General features: G+C 55.1%; 6 protein-coding genes across 6 annotated transcripts; 3 read left to right on the forward strand and 3 right to left on the reverse strand.

The window, feature by feature from the left end:
• Positions 1 to 12: 12 nt before the first annotated feature.
• Positions 13 to 459, forward strand: BBBOND_0306610 (HCNGP-like family protein, putative; the record flags this gene model as incomplete). The annotated part of the gene is made up of 3 exons (XM_012913489.1): positions 13 to 78; positions 115 to 183; positions 247 to 459. The coding sequence occupies 3 exons, from the start codon at positions 13 to 15 to the stop codon at positions 457 to 459; spliced, it is 348 nt and encodes a 115-aa protein (XP_012768943.1).
• Positions 460 to 1,050: 591 nt separating this feature from the next.
• On the reverse strand, positions 1,051 to 1,449 carry BBBOND_0306620 (hypothetical protein; the record flags this gene model as incomplete). Its single annotated transcript, XM_012913490.1, has 3 exons — positions 1,051 to 1,089; positions 1,128 to 1,355; positions 1,393 to 1,449. The coding sequence occupies 3 exons, from the start codon at positions 1,447 to 1,449 to the stop codon at positions 1,051 to 1,053; spliced, it is 324 nt and encodes a 107-aa protein (XP_012768944.1).
• Positions 1,450 to 2,283: 834 nt separating this feature from the next.
• On the forward strand, positions 2,284 to 2,874 carry BBBOND_0306630 (membrane protein, putative; the record flags this gene model as incomplete). The annotated part of the gene is made up of 1 exon (XM_012913491.1): positions 2,284 to 2,874. One exon carries the CDS (start codon positions 2,284 to 2,286, stop codon positions 2,872 to 2,874), a length of 591 nt encoding a protein of 196 aa, XP_012768945.1.
• Positions 2,875 to 3,083: 209 nt separating this feature from the next.
• Positions 3,084 to 4,679, reverse strand: BBBOND_0306640 (WD domain, G-beta repeat containing protein, putative; the record flags this gene model as incomplete). Its single annotated transcript, XM_012913492.1, has 1 exon — positions 3,084 to 4,679. The coding sequence occupies one exon, from the start codon at positions 4,677 to 4,679 to the stop codon at positions 3,084 to 3,086; it is 1,596 nt and encodes a 531-aa protein (XP_012768946.1).
• Positions 4,680 to 5,076: 397 nt separating this feature from the next.
• BBBOND_0306650 (hypothetical protein, conserved) lies at positions 5,077 to 17,454 on the forward strand (the record flags this gene model as incomplete). The annotated part of the gene is made up of 3 exons (XM_012913493.1): positions 5,077 to 5,424; positions 5,462 to 5,819; positions 5,858 to 17,454. The coding sequence occupies 3 exons, from the start codon at positions 5,077 to 5,079 to the stop codon at positions 17,452 to 17,454; spliced, it is 12,303 nt and encodes a 4,100-aa protein (XP_012768947.1).
• Positions 17,455 to 17,506: 52 nt separating this feature from the next.
• BBBOND_0306660 (calpain family cysteine protease domain containing protein, putative) lies at positions 17,507 to 20,197 on the reverse strand (the record flags this gene model as incomplete). Its single annotated transcript, XM_012913494.1, has 1 exon — positions 17,507 to 20,197. One exon carries the CDS (start codon positions 20,195 to 20,197, stop codon positions 17,507 to 17,509), a length of 2,691 nt encoding a protein of 896 aa, XP_012768948.1.
• Between the last annotated feature and the right edge of the window lie 14 nt (positions 20,198 to 20,211).

Consider the following 20,211-nt stretch of genomic DNA (forward strand, 5'->3'; position numbering starts at 1 on the left):
TCGTAATTTAACATGAACCAGACACATAGCGCCGATGTGCCTGAGGTGGCCGATGTAGAGGTGCCGCAGGCACTGAAGGTTAGCGTACCACGCGAAAGTCACAAGTGCGCGCAGGAAAACATAGAGCACCTCAAACAGCTCCACCAGCGGGGATGCACCATCAACAACAACATCGAGCAATCCGTCGAGTTTAAAAACCCGTACTTGCTAGAGGGAAGTTGAGCGAATCTGGCGCACATTCCGTAGAAGGTCATGAAGGTGTTCAACATCGAGGGGCACTGCTCGAACTACAGCAAGCACGTTTACGACCCCGACTACTACGTCGCGCTGGCGCGGGAGACTGAGCCTGAAACGCAGCAGCCGCGCAAGGACAGCCAGACATGCGGCCAGAACGCAAAAGCGGAAGCAGCTAACGCCGCGGAGGCACGTGGCAGACCGTCGGGCTGGTCAACGGATTGAGGACACGCCACATAATCGTAGAGCACATACACACATCATGCCAAATGAGTGGCGAGCACATCCAATTGCATCAGACGATTCTCCGCTTGCGGTACATCAAAGTAAGCTATTTCGGCACAATATAGATACGTTTTCGGCGATGACTAACGGGGTTCCGTAGCTTAGCTGGTTAGAGCGTGTGGCTGTTAACCACAAGGTCGTAGGTTCGATCCCTACCGGGACCGAGTTTTTTTCACTTTACAATTGCCTTTTTGACGAGACACGCGTCGGTCAAATCGCAAATAAGAGGCTTGGTTTCGCTTGCCACCCCAATGGAACTGCTTTTCACTAAAACAGCAACTCCCGGCACGTAGGAGCACTTCATAATCGTGGAACATTAAAACGGCACGCAACATTCAAACTCACTCCCACTGTGCATTACAATGCTCTATATGTTATAACTGCATATCAAACTTCAGAACGAATCTGTATCGATTTGCCTGGAGAACACACCGGTCTCCATTGTGAGCTACTCGTGCAGCGGGAATTACGTTCCGTGACCTTAGATTATACCAAAATGCGACTAGGAGAGCCAGACAGGTCTCCAGAACCTCAGAAATTGAACAGGCTGTACGTGATTATCCAGGTTACCTGCGACGGAGTGGGAAGCGGCGGCCGCTGCGACCTACCGTGAAACAACTGAAGGACATCATCACGTGCTCCGTCAGCGCCTCCATATGGTCGAGGACGTAGTCCGGGAGTTTCATGAAGGTAAGGAATAGCAAGCCAGCGATGCCCTGGGCTAGCCCAAACGCCAGGAAGCCAAAGATGCCCCGCACGGGAATCACGCCCAAAACGAAGCCCGTGAGCAGCGACACGCTGCACTTCACCCTCCAGAGCGCATTGGAGCAACTTAGCTGCGACAGGTGACCGACGGAGGACTGCCAAAGCTACCTTGGAAGGTTCAACAGAAGACGTAGTCGCCTTGGACTGTTTTGAAGACAGGCTCATCCTAAATGTCGAAAAGCAAATCGGAAGTGTGTGAGCCAGCCGCTAGTAGTGGTCCCCGGCGGCGCCACACCCACCGCGCGCGCGGTCACCGCCCAGGAGGCTGCTATGGCGGGAATACCAGTTATAACGCGTGTCGGTCATTGTGTGTGCAAAGTGACGCGTACGGGTCCGCGGAAGGCCGATGCGTTGCGTTGTTTAGTGCTCAACCCTTGCGCCGGGCGTAGCGCTGCTGCGCACCGGGCGCTGTCTGCTGAATGGCATATAGACGGGTGTAGACACGTTTCAAGACGCAAGGGACGCGCCAGTATGGCCTAACGATGCGGCGTCTCGCAGGCCCCGTAACATCCGTGATCACCCCGCACTCTCACAACCGAGGAATCCAAAATTGCCAAAGTCGTGGTCACATTCAGCCGATAAGAGGCGAATCACGCGATGCTTCGCAACGGTATGTAGGCTGCCGCGCCGGCCCGCAGGTACCGAGCCGGTATGCTTTCCTTTCCCGTCACGTCTCCGGCTCAAGGTGGCCCGCACATACTAAACAGCAATTGGCGGTATTAGCGTATAAACCAGCCCGCAATGGCCGCAACGGCGTGCACGCCACACTTAATCACCCGGCAAGCTGAGTGGTAGTCGATCTTCTGCTCACGATAACGCAAAACCGCATTCTTGCGAAACGCAGTCCTCACGCATCGCTAAGACAACGCTTAACGCCGGCCTGACACCATCAGGCCGCTGAACCCACGGGAAGCAGACGACGTCGACAGCGATAAACGCACGTCGAAAAGGCGCTGATTCGCAGCGGACTAGACACGCCTCGCAAAACCTAGAGTAAAAATGGACAACGCGGAAGTTGTGGCGGAACCCACCATCGGCACCATGGAGTGGCTCGACAAGAACCTCAAGAAGATGATGATAGTGCTCTCCTCCTTGTCGCTGCTCTTCTGCGCGGCCCTCTGCGGGTACACGGTGTACATCTTCGGGTACATCGCGGACAAGACCATGTACAACCTGGCCGTCATGATGGCGGTGTTCGTGGCGGCGCTGACCCTCAGCGACATCGTGGGCCTCTTCGCGGCCGCGTTGGAGTCGGAGGGGTTCACCGCCCTCTTCACGTACAACAACATGTGCGCCACCATCACGACGCTGGTGCTGTCGGGCGTGCACTTCGGCAAGGCCGTGTACATCGGCAAGCAGTTCAGGGCGGAGGACAACCTGGCGAGCACCTTCTTCGTGACGGCGACGGGGCTGATCACCATGGCGATCCTGCACGCGACGATGGTCTTCATAGGGTTCAGGTACAAGCGCCTGCTCTCCCGCAGGGCCAACGTCATCGAGCTCAAGCTCAACGACACCGTGTTCACGACCATCAACGACCTCAACCAAACGCAAGCGATCAGCTTCCCGAAGACGCTAAACGCAGTCTGAGCTCGCGGACTCGCAGTACGGGCGGCAGCGCCGCATTCGGACGGGGTGCAGTCCCGGCCCCAACACGCAGCAACGCCTGCGTCCGAGGGCCGCGTGCGACTCACCAAACATATGTGCATCCTTTTTCTAGCTAACGCGCAGCGCTACTGGCTGCCTAAGAGTAATATAACATTGATACATGTGCTGCGGAGGGCGGCCGGCCGGCCGGACTAGTAGTGCCTGGACGCGGCCTCGGGCGTCCAGACCACGGGGTGGCTCTCGGGCGTCGCGTCGGGGTCCTGGATCCATATCTTCACCGTTTTGTCGCACTCGGCGGTGATCAGGCGGCTCTCACTCATGTCGAACGCGCAGCCGAAGATGCCGTTCTCGCTCTCGAGGGAGCCCTTCTGCACCACGCTCTCGAGCGTCTGGAACTTGTAGCCGCTGTGCCAGTCCCAGAAGTGCAGCTGGCCGTTGTTGGAGCCCGCGACGAGCACCGACGACTCGCCGTCGTCCTTTATGGCCGCGCAGTTCAGGATCGAGTTGTGCCCGCCGATGTTGCGGTGGAACACGCCCTCGGGGCACTTCCACACCTTGACGTTGTCCGCGCCCGCGCTGCAGAACGTGTACTCGCTGGGGTGGATGGCCATCGCGCGGATGCTCTTCTTGTGGTTGGTGAGGGTGGCGAGCGTCTTGCCGGCAGCCAGGTCCCACAGGCGGACGGTCTTGTCCTGGGAGCCGGATATCACCTGGGGCTCAGCGCGCTGCGACGCCAGGCTCATGATGGTCCCGCTGTGCCCGGTGAACACGTGCACCGACTCCTTAGTGCGGATGTCCCACACGCGCACGACGGCATCACGGCCGCCGCTGAACAGCACGTCCAGGGCGGGGTGCAGGGCCAGCGAGTACACTCCCGACAGGTGGCCGTGGTAGCTGCGGATCACCTTGTTGTGCTCGATGTCCCAGCACTTCACCGTGTTGTCCTCGCCGCAGCTGAACAGGTACGGGTGGCGGTCCGAGATCTTGAGGTCGCGCACGGCGTTGATGTGGCCGGTCAGCGAGAGCTTCAGCTGGCACGTGGCCAAATCCCAGATCTTTATCAGGCGGTCAGAGCTGCCGGTCGCGAACCACTGGTTGGACACGTCGACGGACACGCAGTGCACCCAACCCTGGTGGCCGACGATCATGCGGTACATCTTCCAGGGGGGGTGCCACTTCGGCTTGGTGCGGCGGATGGTGTCCGTTTTCGGCTTGATGCCGAGGGTTGCGATAGAGTGGCCGCCCGCAACTGTCTCACGCAGGTAGGACGTGATGGCGCTCGAGCCGGCGCTGTCGCCGTCGACGACGGCACGGATAGCGCCGTGCTCGTGCCGCTTGGCGGAGTCGCCGGCGCCCAGCGCCAGCAGCGGCCGCTTGCGCACGATGCCGAAGTTTACCTCGTCGGACACGGCCGCGTCCAAGTAAGCCAGCTTGCTAGACGCGGGGCGCGAGCTAGCGAGCGCGGCGTGCAGCCCGTCCACGACTTCCGCAATCGGGGTCTTGGCCTTGCGGACGTTGATGGTTGGCGCGTCCTTGGCGGCCTTGGGCGCCGCAGAGTCCTCGCTCTGGCCGCTTCTCGCCGGCACATTGGCAGCCTTCGGCTGGTAGTTCAGCACGGGGCCATATTCCGACAGAATCTTGCACGAAAGGCGGCGCCGCGTGAACTCGTCCAAAGGGTTGAAGGGGTGGGCAGCAAACTCGCCGGCGAACAGATTAAGCGATTTGTAGATGTTGGCCCGCAGCAGGCGGTCGTAATGGCCCGGCCTCGCCGCCGCGCCGTCGGCCATCTCGCTGAGCGGGGCAGGCGACCGATTACCGGCTGAAGCAACGGTCAGCGCATGGAATCACGCGCGTCACGGGGCTGTGTCCGCAATTTTGCGCGGAGAAGGTTCGATAATGGAAGGTACCGAGTAACGGCAGCCCATCCCTCGGATTCTGAGGCGCAAGCACCATCACCGAACCACGCGGGAAAGACCTGGACGCCTACACAGCCAACACCTACAGCGGCCTACGTACCACGTGGTGAACTGGAGACCAACTAACAAGGCTGCAGACAGTACACACCCGGGGATGTGGACAAGCTGGAGTCGAGGCAACGCGCGCGGAACGCGACGCAAACACACCCTCCCGTAAGGCCACAGCCGCAGCGGATAAGGGCTTAGGGCACACCCTGTCGAGCTAGACATGTCGTCTGAGTGCGACGGTGTCGCCGCCAAGCCCAGGCCGGGCCACGCGGACCAGGGTTCGGAGGAGGCGGCAAAGGAGCTGGAGGACGTGACTTCCAGCGTCGTCCGCACCATGGAGGAAGTGCAGAGGAACATTTGTATGCAGGAAACCGTGCAAAGCACCCGCCAACTCGTCCACCAGGCGTTGAGTTGCACGCCGAGGGAACGTGTGGCGAAAATCAACGAGCAGTTCCACGTCATAAAGGACCTGGTCGAGTCGCAGCTGGCGGACGACGAGCTCAGGACGCAGACGTTGCAGTGTATCGAGAAGAGCATCATGTGGGAGAGGCCGGCCGATACCATCGCGGTAAGTCCGGAGGTGTCCCACGTCGCACAACGCGCAGCGGGAGATCGTGGAGCTGTGTTTCCACAGCCTCGGTACGCAGACCAGCGTGCCGCAGTATGAGGTGTGCCTGCGCATCCTGAGCAACCTGCTGGATGGTTCGCTGGTGTGCGCGGCGTCCAGCTCGTTCGACGCTCTGCTGGGGCTGTTCGCCAGGCTGATAGAGGGCGTGCCCGTGGACAACGGCGCGTCTGCGGACGACACAAACGAAGGCGAATGCAGCAACAACGAAGAGAGAGCGCGGCGCATGCAAATGTTGTCTGGAGTGTTCGATTTGCTGATCAAGCAGAAATCGCACTCCAAGTACTTCACCAAACTCCTCCCCAAAATGGAAAAGTTCTTCGCGAGCGCCAAGATAGGTAAGCGCGCATTTGCATTTAATCGAACGCCACCGCAGAGAACGACGAGTTCCACTACGCAGTCATCAAGGTCACCTGCCAGACGCTAAAAACTTGCGCCAACGCAACCGAGATGAACGTGAAGGACGTCGAGCTGCTTACTAGGAACGTGTTCAACGCCATAGTGGAGCTCCTGCAGCAGGCGGACTCCTACGACCGCCGCGCCGCGTTGATGGCCTGCATGGCCCTGCTCACCGGCAGCGGCCTCAACAAGACCCTGCTGGCCGAAATCACCGCGGGGGACCTGCTCTTCAGGCTCAACGAGGGCTGGCAACACGAGGCCATGGTGGGAATCTGCATCATATCGGTTTTCATAGAGTGCCTGCACCACATGCGCGACGAGGACTTCACCGCCGTCGCGGACAACTGCCTCAGGCTGCACAACGTGTACTCCAGCACCGACGACTACCACATGCGCGAAAGGCTCATCGCCTTACTGCACGCGTTCACGAAGAGGCTCAGGGGCGCTTACGACGATATCAACTACAACGACCTGCCCATGTTCCAAGACATTGCGGCCGTGCTCTTCCACAAGGCAACGCACGAAATACAGGCGCTCAACGCCCCCAGGGCCATGTGGAACGACGGCGCCTACGTCAAGTTCGTCAAATCGACCATGCCTGCGCTCATCAAGATGGCGGTGAACTGCGTGGCGGCCATATCAGTGGCGGAGCACGCGGAGAAGCCAAAGCCCAGCACGCCGAACAACACGCCTGTGCTCGGAATAGCCGTGCAGGACGGTGGCGACAGGTCAACCACGGTGGTAAAGGTGGAGGAGGAAAAGCTAGCAGTCGGTTCGGCGGTTGAAGACGAGCCGCAGCTGCCGCTGACCAAGCGGAAGCTGACGCAAATAGAGTCCCTGGAGATATGCAAGAGCATCTGCTCTATATTCAACGCGGGTGCGACGGCAAGGGCCGTGATGAACGACCGAGATAAGTTGGGGGGCTCGAAGGACCACCTGCTGGATCATCGGGAGATCAAGACGTTCATCAAAATGGCGCTGAAAATGTTCGTCGGCGCATTCAGGCCCACGGCGCTGAAACAGTGGATAAAGCTCTTGATTCCGGTGGTCTTCGTCATGAGCCTCAAGGACAGGTTCGTGATCACCGTCCTGGACTGCTTCAGAAAGGGCTACGTGGAAACGTTCGCGCCGCACATGCTCACCTTCATCCTACAAGTGCTCAAGAACAAGAGCAACGTGGTGGACTACGTCAAAAAGGTGGCCGCCTACAGCGAAGGGGTCATCGGCCTTTTCTCGCTCAACGACTGGGAGCCCCGCGCCAACAAGCTGGTGGAGGAGGACGGGGAGGCGATGCTCGACCTCGCCCAGGCGATTGCAAGGCACATGTTCAAGTCGTTCTCCGACGTCCCGGAGGCCTTGACGGCCTGTCAGGTCGAAATACGGTACCTCATGACGGCCATCTCCAGGCTCAGTGTCAAGCAGACCCACCCGTACATCCCCGTGGCAACTGCCATGTTCAAGGGCATCAACAAGTTGCAGGAGCACTCGGGCGCGCTGCAGGTGCTGCGCGTGCCCATCGAGACCATCGTGCGCAAAGTCGTCAAGGGCGGGGCGCACGCGCACCGGGACTGGCTGAAGCTCATGATGGCAACCGTCGCCAGGGGGCCGTTCAAGTCGGAAGTGGCGACCATGTGCGCCAAGCCCGTGCTGTGCATACTGCGGGATTTCAAGTGGGACCTGGTGCCGGACGTGCTGGAAATGCTGGACTCGTGGGCGGAGAACCTCCCGCCGGAGGAATTCTACAGCCTACTGGCGCCGGTCACCATATACAAAACCTGCACGGTCAAACCGCACTTCATCGAATGCCTCAGCAAGTACCTGCAGGACGAAACGCTGCCCCGCTTCAGGCAAAATGCGCGGCTAATCATGCACATGCTTTCCAAGATCGGGTCGTACGCGATTAAGTATACCAGAGACCTGCCTCTCACGCGCGACATACCACACGCCATCGCCGTGCCAGTAGAGACGTATCAACTGGGAATGGACGACGGTGACGATGAGCTGTCAACCGATATACCATTGTCCCGACTCAGCTCGGACGACTCCACCTCCGGCATGACGGACTACACCGCGGTGTCGGATGAGAAGGCAGATGCCACCCCAAAGGAAAGCGTAGACACCTTCGACTTCGAAAGCAACTACTCACGATCGGGTTCCGACTTGAACGACATGTCCGAGGATAGAAAGGCGACGAGCGTCGTTGCGCTCGGTATTCCTGTGCTGGATGGGCTAAAGAGCGTGATACGGCAGGTGTCGAGGCCAGGTCTGAACGAAACTGAGTTCGAAGGAGCCGCGGTGTTTGTACTCAACGCAATTACGCCGATGATGGACTTCTCAGTATCGCTTTCGGAGTGTGGTCTGAAGATAGCGGGCATGGTAGCCGGGAACCAATCTAGTGAGGGCGAAGGCACCAAGTACCATAACATGGAAGCGACGAAGGAATTTGTGTTTACCATGATGCATGCAATGGTTAAGGCGGGCGCGGTGGGTAGACGCCGCTTTTCGGAGTCGCAGGCCTATCGTGAGCTCGGAATGCTGATGGATGCGCTCGTAGGGCACATAGTTATCGTGGCCAAGACGCACGTCAAAACCACTGCGGACGTTTGCGTTGACCCTGGTTTGGTGGTGCAGGGAGTCGCAAACAGGCTCCTGGCCGCTCGCGAAGAGACCGGATACAACTTTGGGATGCCATGCGAACACGTGGACCCTTTGGAAGTGGAGGTTGCAACGGAGTTCCTGAGGAGTGTGTTCACCGAGGCGCAGACCAACCAGTGTGGCAAATTGTGCGAGACCATCATCACGATGCTGTGCCTGGGGTGCAATTCGTACGACTCCGACCAGAAAGTTGGCGCGTGTTTGGCACTGGGGAAGATATGCGAAGATCATCCAAACGTTGTGCAGCCTCTGGTGCTGGATGTTGCCAACTGCGTTGCGCAGCTCAGCGACGGTGACGCCGTGGCTGTACAGGCCATGCGTAAAGCCCTGGAGGCGCTCCACGTGGCCGATGAGGCCGCCGTAATACAGTGGGCAGCCTCGCTGCTCGAGCATCCAGCGTGGTACCTTCGGTCAGCCGGGCTGGTGTGCCTCAGGGCAGCAACCAACACGCAAGAGGTAGCGGATAAGCTGCAGAAAATAATCTCCGTTGCGCGTGAACTGCAAACCCCAGATGTGCAGTTGTTCCTAGCGACCATGGAAAATGGCGACGTCTCCTTGCTACAAGTGGCTATGGGTAACCTGCAGGTCTATGTCCAGTCCATAAATGACGGAGAGGAAGCTGACCCCGAATTCAGCGCACAGGTCGATGCTTACATCGAAGCACTCGGGGTGCTGCTGACAAGCGAAGAGTACGCTAAGATGGCAGAGGAGCTGGAGGACACCTTCAACCTCATCCTTGTCTGGTTCTTGAAGCTTATGATAACGGGGGGGCCGGATGTTGCGGAAAAGGTCAAAAAGGTGCTGACAAACTCGAAGAACGCTATCGTTCGCCCCAGGACACTCTCCATGGCGCTGGAGGAATATATTTTCCAGCTGCAGACTATATTCGACGACGGGCTGCTTGAAAGGATACTGGATGTCCTCAAACCGTACAAGGATGTGGTTGACGACGGGCTTCGGGAATCGCTGTTTAACGTTGCCAAGGCCCTGATAGAGGGCACGCTTAACTCCTCCATCAACGACGAGCACCAAAATGCGCAGTTCATCGATTACATGATTTTCATAGCCAGCATAGGCGCGGGCAGGTCGTGCGCGGATGTCATTTTCAACCAGTGGTTCAACACGATCGACTGTCTCAGGAAGGGCGTGTTTATACCGGGTTCGGTAGCGTACGGCATATGGCAGGTCCTCCACCACGACGGCGTGGTGTACAACCTGTTCAACAACACCATGAAGATGGAGTGCCTGAGCTTCTTCTACTTCGTCAGCGGCAAGTCTGACGTCGAGTACGTGCTTCGGAACGCCTTGGGCTCGTTAGACTCTGGAAATGACATTCCGAACCTGTTCTACGTGTCTCTGATACACTGGCTTTGCAAAATTGATGCCAAACAGGTTACAGACTACAAGCACTTCAAGAAGCTGGCAGACGCGATGCTGCGTATCGCTTGCAGCAGCAACAAGCAACTTGACGACCTCCTCAGTCCGCCGTTCGAGCTCGATAACGGCCGTCTGGTCCGGTGGAAGGTTGCGTATGTGTGCGCAGCCGTGTTGATCAAGGTGTTGCCGATTTCGACACTGCGTGAAAAGATTAACGACATAATGAGCCACAAGCAACGGGAAGAAGAGATGTCCAAACTAGACGAGTTCCTTTCCGACGGGTTCCTGAATTGCTACGTATCCGGAAGAGATGCTTGCATCGCTAACCCGATAATCGGCGGAAATATATTTGAAATGCGCAATTATCAGCTGAAACACCTCATTGGGATGCTCAGCAAAGAAACGCGCAGCCAATTAGGACCCGTCGTTGAAGAGATTGTCGAGTTATGTTGGCAATCGTCGGAGGACGGTGACGCAATGGGGAAGCTGCTGGCCGTAATATGCCTGTCCAAGCTGGTAGAAGTGAACGATACACCTGCAGTTGGCGCAGCAGCGGTGCTCAAGAGGTATCTGGATGTGATGGCGACAGAGGGTGTTTATGTGTTTTTGAATATGCACCACACGGTACAGCTGAGGTGCTCCGGTGATGAGGATGGGCGTTCTTACACACTCCTGCAACTGCTCAGGGAGTCAGCAACGATATTGGTAAAGGCGCTATTTGGCATATCTGTACCAGCGGATGTCGGCAAGACGATCAAAGACATCAATGTCACAAGCACCCATAGACTGCCGCTATGGAAATGGTTGCTGCTGTCAAAGATAAAAGAAGTCGCAGAAAAGCCTAGGCTCATGATTCCGTTTATGGCGGCATTTGTCTTGCATTTGCACCAGGATGCCACATTGTTCGAGGATGCCATTGCCGAAGTTATACGGGTAGTTCACTCCGACGTCCACGCGTCATCCAACGTGGTGCAGGGCGGGGCGTTGGACGCCTTTTTCGGATCCGTGGCAGTTGCCGTAGAACATGGGCTCGACATGGAGATCGAGTTCGTGCAGCAAGCTTGCGTGGACGTGCTGGTGGTTTGCTTGGGGTCGGATGCCGCTTCTGTCGCTGACTTCGCACCCTACGTAACACTGGTGGTCGATCTCCTCGGGAAGACGCAAAGGTACGATTTGCTGAGTAATGCGCTCAAGGAGGTTTATAATACCAATCAGAGCGATGCCCACTATCCGTTCAACCAATGCCACTTGCGTGATAACGATACCTTCTGCCTTCACCCGGGCGTAGGTACCTCCTATCGCCCACACGGAGCGCCGGAGTCCAGCGTAGCGGCGTACGTGAGAAGTACAGACCAGCTGACGCGTATAAAGGCCAGAAGTGTGACCAACTGTAGTATTGTGCTTCTGGATATACTCGACCGCATGCTGGATCAAACCATTCCACGGCCGAGCGCAGCCGATCATATCACTGAGGTATTGTCTTCGGTTTGGACGCTGAAAAACGCCAGAGTTGTTGAACTCATCGAGTCCTGCATTTATAAAATGTGTTATCTATTCAAAGATGGATTTATAGGAATCAAACCGCCGAATTCGACGCTTCTACCACAACAGGAAGACGCGGAAAGCAAATCACCAGTTGACAACAATAACGATGCTTTGGGGCCTACGGAACTGTTGAACACGGTGAATGCGCAGTCAGAAGAGACAGATGGCACCACTGCCACTAAGGCGCCGGTCAACTGCTTCCCGCTGTGGCTGGTGAGCAAAATAGTGACAGAAATGCAGGAAGCCAGGAAGGACGTTCCAGACAAGTTGGAAACTGAGGAAGAGGATGATACGGTGCCTTACGTGGAATGCTATTATCTACAGACAACAGCCGTGGATTACGTTCACAGCCCCAAGTCGCTGTTGACGAGTGGCAAAGAGTCTCCGCAGTATTCGTCATCATTCTCACGCAGCGAGTCCACCAATCTCCATGATTCGTGGGCGGAGGACAGAACGGCATCTGATTGTGATGTGGGATCGAGCTTTTCTAACGCCATCAGAGCGTTGGTGTCGTTGATCACGGTGCTGAGCGCAGATCGCAGCCTTTTGCGCCAGGCCATCAAATACGTTATGCCAGAGTTTGTAGAAACGCTACACTACACGCTGTTGCATCTCGAGGACATAGACGATTTTGCTCTTGGAAGACTACGGTTGTGCACCAACGTGTACTCCTTACCGCATGACGCACTGCAACAAGAGGAGCCGGCAGTCAGTGATGCCAACGAGAGCAGGAAACTGGAGAACCTTGTGAGCACCGCCATCTGGGCGATTCCGATCGTCGATGTTGCTGTTAAGCGGAAGATTCATGAAGTTGCAGCGTTTTTCACACAAACGCTTCTCCATCCCTACAACCACGTCCTTATCAAGGTGGCAAAGGAAATGTCAGAGCAAACGCATACGAATGACACCCCTGTGAATGAATCAAGGCATTCAGAAAGCACGCCGGTTGCCAAAAGTGCTCCGAACACGCCCAAATCACGTGGGTCAGGTCGTGAAAAGCCGATGGACCGTTTTGTGACAAAAATTGCAAGGAGTTCCACTCGCAAGGTTGCCAAGGTCCAGGACGAGAGTTCCAAAGCGGTGGGTAAAGATCTCAGATTTGACGCAAAGGGTGAAATGACTGGTGACTATCCAGCAGCCGCCAGCCCAGCTCGCACAGTTTTTACCAAGGGTGCGATAGCGCTATGCCAATTCAATCTGCCACCCCGCGATAACCTGAAACAGGTGGAGCTCAAAAACTGGATCAAGGGTGCGCAAAAGGCGTATCCTAAACAGCTCTTAGAAAAGGGTGACTGCATCGATGTCGGTATGACATATCATGCGTTGGCGCAGCATGTGAAACGTAATGTGTTTGCGTCCGTTGAATATGACTCTGTGCTTTCCAAATTGAGGGGCATGTATACCGAAAACAGTTGCAGGGAAATACTGGACCTCGAATTCATATACACGTTGCGCCATCTATCCCACCATGCGACGCTCTCTGGGACGTATTACGAAATCATGCTCACTTGTCTGGACCGACCCCGCCATGATGCTCTCCGCATTAGGAAACAGATGTTGGCATACCTGTTGTGCTTAGAAAACAAGCGTGATGTGTTCCTGGACATTTTCGACGAGTTTGAAATCCCCCAAGACCTCTGCTCCATTCTCAAGTACGTGTTATCGCCCGAAATTGGCGGCAACAGAGACAACGAGTACTACATACCGCTGTATCTCGATTTCATATTCACGTTGTCATTGGACAGCTGGGACCTGTCATTCTCAGACGAGTATCCGGTGCTACCTACCCTGATGCCCAGAGACACAACTGTAAATCCGACCCAAATGGAGCTCGTGTGCTCGGAGGAGTACAAGGACACGTTTAAAAGCAGTGTTGCGCTTATCAGGGATTTCAGGCAAATGGGTGCGGCCACAAATAAAACGGAAGAAAGTGAATCGGAGCCGACGACTCTTGCCTTCCCAGTAGTCGAAAATCTGCTGAACATGTGCAGCTCCATGCTGGTGAAAATGCATGAGTACAACACCGTGTACTTCGAAAGTGTCTCGTCGATGTCGCGGTTTAAAACTTGCTTGAGGATTATGTGGCACTCTGACGAAGAGTTTGCATCGCAGGTATGGACGACCATCTTCCCCCAAATATTCGACACTTTCACCGCCTTCCAGCAAGAAGACGTGGGTAAAGATGTGTGCAGGTATTTGTGTAGAGAGGAGCACCTTTACAACAGGAGTAATACGTGCAAAACCGTGTTGCAGGGCGCCATTAACTGCTACCCTCCCATCAACATCCCACCTGAGGTGCTCAAGTACCTGGCCGTCACCACAGGTTCGTGGTACGAGTCACTCTACCATCTGGAAAAGCAGCTGCTATCGCAGCCTTTAGATATCACCAGGATGGCAACGGTGATGTCGGACGTCTATGAGAGCCTCAACATGAGCGATATGGCTATAGGGGCCTATCGTACATGGGTGATTACGCAGGAGACCCGTCTGGCGATTTGCTTCCTACAACATGCAAAGTGGAAGCAGGCGCAGCGCGAATTCAACGCCATTATGGAATCGTTGGCTGTGACGGGGCAGACGGCTGAGGCTGTGTCGAGTTTCGACGAGTCGAAACTATGGTACAGCGGGTGGGTGCAGGCAAGCAAGCAACTGGGTGAATGGGATCTTCTACGTGACGTGTCTTTCGTTGCTGGGGACCAAAACGTGTTCATGCAATCCAGCAGCGCATTGCAGGAGTGGGGAGAGGTTTTGCCGGAGGACGGCCTGGATAGCTTAAGCAGGATATTCGCATTGGACAACGCTGAATGCACGATCAATAAAGTATACCAGCAGCTGCAGAATGACATCCTGCCTCTCAGGGAGGTTGATCATGGAATCACGCCAACATTCACGTTGAATTGTGCACGAAGAGCCGATAAAATGGTTAAATACGGCAAGAACACGTTGTTGGATTCATGGCTACTCCTGCCCAAGGGACTGTGCGAAGCTCACAGGGTGCCTATTAGGCAGCACCAGCGCTTTGTGGAAATTGGAGAGGGTATGAAGTATCTGACGGATATCATGAGGAACGTGCATGCTGGCAAGGTGCCAGAATCTGCACCCATAGTCTCACAGTGGCGTAAGAGGCTGCCATTGGCCAGCGACATGCCGTCCGTGTGGCATGAAATGTTGGCCTGGAGGACATTCCTATTCTCAACGGTGAAGTCCATTTTGGCCAATAGCCACACTGTACCGAAGGATGCTAAGATAACTGGGATGCTCAATCTGCAGGACCTGCAGTGGACACTAACGAAGTTCGCCTCCATAACGCGTAAATCGCACCAGCTGCCGCTGGTGGCGGCAGTCCTACTGAACAAGGCGCACACATTCCACAGGGAGATAATGGACCAGAACAACACGGTCACCGAGGATTGCCTGGTTATCATGATTGAACGCATAAAGCAGTACCTGTCCATACCGGTAAATGTCCATGACATGCTGAAGGGGGTTGTTACGGTAGACCTCGATCTCGTGCCGGGGTTGGGTTGTGAGACACTCAAGTCACACGTCATCCGACTCATGGCAGACGCAATCAATCGCAAAGCAGCTTTAGAAGTGCCGAAGAGGCCGAACAATACGGATAACGAATTGGCGGCAAACTTCATGATGGACGCTCTCAAGCTTGAACCGATGCTCTCCAAAAATTGGATAGCTTGGGCAAAGTACAACGATAAGCGCATTGATCGTTCGGCTGTGCAACAATGGAAGTCAGGTGAAGGAACATTCCCAGTGGAACTTTATGAGAGCGCCATCATGGGATACCTGACGGCGGTATCGATACGCCCACACAACCACTGGCTCCTGATAGGACGCGTACTCACGCTCATCAATGAGATCAAGTTCATATCTCAGAATAAGTCTTGTATTGAGACATTCAAGAAATACAGTGAGCGTGTTCCCGTCCTAGTGTGGTTGTCGTGGCTGCCGCAGCTCATCTCGGGACTCAACAGACTAGATGACGGAGAAATGCAGCACGTCCTACAGATGCTTATGCACCGGTTGCCCCAGCAGGTGTTCTACGCTCTCAGATGTGAATACTTCTCTCAAAATTCGAACGGAGATAGCGAAAACGGCGCGGAGGTGACTGAACCCGCAACCATGAAACGCATCCTGAGCAACCTCATCGCATCAAACCCAAATGTTGGAACAATGCTGGAATCATTTGCTGCCACTGTGACGCATATGGGAAGGCCGGATTTCGTAGACGAGATACTGTCTGCCACGGAAACCGCGTTCGAGGAGTGCCTCGACCTGCCGTTCAACGAAAAACTGCCGCCGCATGTTTTCAATTACTTGGCACTTAAGATGCCGCAACGATCGCCGGGGACGATTGAAACAGGGGAACCGGACTCGCAGCTAGTGCAAATGATGAAACAATTTGACAAGCACTTCAGCGATGCCAACTCCACACTGAACTGCGGCGAGACGATGAACTTGTTGCTCAATTGGATGACGATGCTGCACGAGGCCTCGAGAACATCGCAAAACGACGTTGTGCAGCAGCAAATGAATAACATGAGGGTACACCAGTTTTGCCAACATCTGCAAATGCTGAACATGGAGCTGCAACTGCCAACAATACGACCCAGCCACGCTCTGTTGAACCCCAAACAGAGAGACTGTGTAGGAGAATGCATGAATGTAGTGGCGTTATTGCCTGAGGTGAAGAAGCGGCGGCGGGGTGTCCACGTCGTGAAGTCCATCTCCATGCTCGCACAAAATGGGCAAGTGTACGTGTACACCGTACAGCCCCTCCCGCTAGTGAGGCAAAAGTCCGACCAACATATCAGCCAGATGTTGAAACTGTTCAACCACTACTGTATGAGGTACAACGAAACGCGCAGAAGGGATGTGTTCATACCGGTTGTGAACGTGGTATCCCTCGACCCCTACCTTTGCCTTTACGAGGAGGACGAGCACGATGAAACGCTCTCTACAATCTTCTCAGAATCAGTTTCGTATCGCAACTTCGTCGTAGAACGTCCTGAGTACAAGAAATTCATGAACACGCACCCGTCGATGTACCATGAGACAAACATGTTGCTGCTGGTGCTACATAAGATGATGATGGAGACGGGGGTGACGCAGCAACTGCTGGAACGCTGGAAACATTTCAACCCTGATTGCAAAGACAACCTCTCCTTCACGCAGGTGTATCAGATGTTCAAGGATAAACAGTATCCGTGGTTCACCACCTGGTACAAAAAAATCCACCAGGATGTTCTCATGGATGCCTACAGCGATCTCTGTGCGCTCGTACCTGATGACATCCTCCTCAAGTACGCCATGAGCCGGTTCGACAACTACCAGGATTTCATGACGCTAAGGCAAAGATTTACGAGCAACTACGCGATACAGGCGCTACTCGGGCTCATGTTCGTAACCCCGTACGCCACGCCTTGCAAACTGAGCGTGAACTTCAGCACCGGGCAGCTCAAGCAGTTGGATTTCAGACTCAACTACTCGCGAGAAATATTCGTGGAGTACTCCAAGCTGCGGGTCTTCAGGTTCACCCGCAACATCAAAACTATGATCGGACCGGTCTGCCGCATGGGAATCATGCCAGCGGTGATGTACGCCATATGCGCCGCCATACACTCGTACAAGATCGACATCTTGGGATCCCTGAGTGCCATACTCAGCGACGACTTCGGCCTCTTCCACACTGGCCCCAACTCGCCGAACAACAAACCAGATAACCAGGCCAACCAAGCCTCCAGCCAGAGCTCCAACGGCGAGTCGAAGCCCGCTACGCCGGCAATGGCGCCCAATCGCGAAATCAGCCAACTGGAGGAGTACATTGGGCGCGTGCTCAACTACTGCTCCTACCTCAGGTCGCCCACGGACCAGGAGCAGTGCAACATGCCCATCAACAACATCATCACGTGCATCATCGACGCGTCAGCCGACTCCAGCACGCTGGGTAAGCTGAAAACCAGCTACCAGCCGTGGTTCTAGCGTATCTATACAGAACAAACGTACAATACTCTGCGACATTAACATCACTGCATTACTGAATCGACACGGGGTGGTCGGAAATGAGCGTTACCGCCCCTCGCGACACTCCGCTGATGCAACAGAGTCTGTATGGAACTGTGTTGGGCTGTAGCTCAACCAGTGTGAAGTTTATCACACGCTCGTTATCGAACAGGTAACGAGCGGACGCAGACGGGGTTCGCCCCGTGTTAGAGTTTCCACCATTCAAGTCACTATATAGCACCAAATCGTACCCCTCGGCATGACCACTTAGGGGGTCGCTCCTGGTTATCTGGCGTAGCCTCCCCCCGGCGCCGCCACAGATGCTGCACGCCAAGGAGACACAAAAGTGCTTGTTTAGGCCGTCAAAGCTGGTGCAGGCATCCCGGGGCTGCGGGTGTGAGGCCCCAGCGGACGACGCCAGCAGCGCGAAGTTGTCACTCAACAGTTCGGTCGGCACCTTTAGCCGAATCGACACCAACGTCGGACAGGACACCTGCATGTTAAGAGGTCCCTGCATGTCGAAGCGTTGACTGATCAAACCCGCCGTTGATGGAACTGGCGACTGAGGATACGGCAACGGGGATATGCTGCATTCTTTGTTCGAGTGTACGATTATCCTAAACGCGCCACGGTCGGTAGCGCGATACGTGGAAGGAATGACTACGTACTGACCGCAGAAGTTGGTGGAGGATACGGCACAACACTGGGCCCGATAATCATCCGACGAGACCAGCTGCCCAGCCTTGAGCGCACGGATAGTGGCCATACGTCCAGTGAAAATCCGGAGGTTCACCGAGAGGGGGTTCACGGATTCCAGCAAAACAACAGCCTCGCATTCCCCTGGAAAGTAGAGCCGATAATGCGGATTCTTAAAGTACGTCCATATGTTCTTGGGGCTGCCTCCACTGTTGCCGTCAGTCCACTCGCCGTGTATTACAGTGCTGTACCAATCCGGGCGCACGAGGCACGGTTTGGGAGTCAATTTTATAGGTCTTGAGCAAAGCGCGCGGATCGTGAATGGAATCGCACGCTCCAGCTTCCTGGAATAATACGATACGAGTACGGTCACACTAGACTCGTCGTCCAAGGTGTGAGCGATAACGGGGTCACCCGTCAGCATGTGCTTGCCGGGAGATTCGCTAAACGAGCTTAACTTAACTATAAGCTTCAACAGAATGCATTCGCCGTTGTTGTATACGCCCTGGACATCAGGTAAAACCGGACAAACTACGGCATCTCTGCTAGAAAATACGTGCATCGCCAGGTACTTCAAGGGATCCTCGAAGTTTACGCGATGTTGTATCAGCATCAACCATAGGGTGGCAGAGTTGGAACTACCGAATGATATAACTACACTGAATTGCGGGTTATACAAAGAGAGCGACATGTCATCAGGGGCCCAAGAATCTAGGAAATGCGAACTGGGTTCCCAGACGTGGTGTAAGGTAACGCGACTGCGGAAAAGGCTGGGTTTCCACGCGACGTACAGGTGCGAAAACCATTTTAACACGTCGTTCCACTCAATCCAGAACATTCCATTGTCCTCGGAAGCGTTAGGAACGTAGTTCAGCGTCTTCTGCATTTCCGGCGTCCAAGAGGTTTTGTCGGAAGGCGAAAATCGCTTCGTCCACGAAATGCTGCCCCAAGGGTTCTTCAAGTACATCAAACGTATTCTACGCTTGTTCGGCATCTGCACCTCCTTCATGTCAATCATGCTGTACGCATGGTCACTAACGATGCCGGAGGAAACAGAAATCCCCTCCGGCCTATCCTGGCCGACTGGAAGCGCGTCCGCGAAGTCGCTGGTGCCGAGGCAAACGACGCACGAACCTCCGCAGAAGCCCGCGTAAATGACGTCCCACATGTCGTTCCACTTGTTTGCAGAACGATCAGCCGACGCAGCAACTCCAGAAGGGATGCAACCGCTCGGTTGCAAGTAGACTATATCCGGGATCCATCCGGTCAAATGGTATATGTCGATTCCAGGGTTGGTACCGCGGATGGTATAACGGCCGCCGTTCAACTTTACAAACGCCCTTTCGAGGATGCTCACCCAGCACTCGGTGCGATCCGACGAATGGGCGCATAGCAGGCGGCCATCGGCGCGAATGGGCACCCAGTCATCCACAACAACACACCTGGCAATACCGTTAAAGTATAACTTGACCCCTATGGCAGTACCGGGATTGGTTGAGGGGTGCGCCTCAGTGCATGTTTGCGTTGGCTGCACCAAATCCGCGTAACCATGGGGACCGATGGAAACGAATTTGATGATGTTACTTAGTAAAGGAACAGAATATCGAGATTCGTAATCTGCGAGGACAGCCAAGGATGACAGAAAGGAACAATCGGCAACGAACCCTTGCTTTATGCGACCGCTGTCGGGAGCAGCAGCGAAGAAACACTTCCTGCCGCTGCCCCAAAAAAAACGTACCCAACGATACAGACGGTCCTTCTGTTTCGAAGTAAGCTCGGGGTGGCCTTCAGGGTCTTCCCAAAGTTTATTGACCACACTAGATTCGCATGGGCTAATCAAATGCCACGGCGGCGCAATGAAATTGCCCAATGCTGAACTACCCAACACTATAGAGTCCAGCAGAGGGTTGTCGGCGTTCGCCGCCTCGATTGTATCTGCAACGTCGCAACCTCCATTGTTGCAACCATTTTCGCGTAGAGATGCACGCGAAATCCTAGCAAAGCATGAGCATCTTTCCGGAGCCATCAGAGACTATTAGG

This window comes from Babesia bigemina, assembly GCF_000981445.1.
Source record: "Babesia bigemina genome assembly Bbig001, chromosome : III".
NCBI lineage: Eukaryota > Apicomplexa > Aconoidasida > Piroplasmida > Babesiidae > Babesia > Babesia bigemina.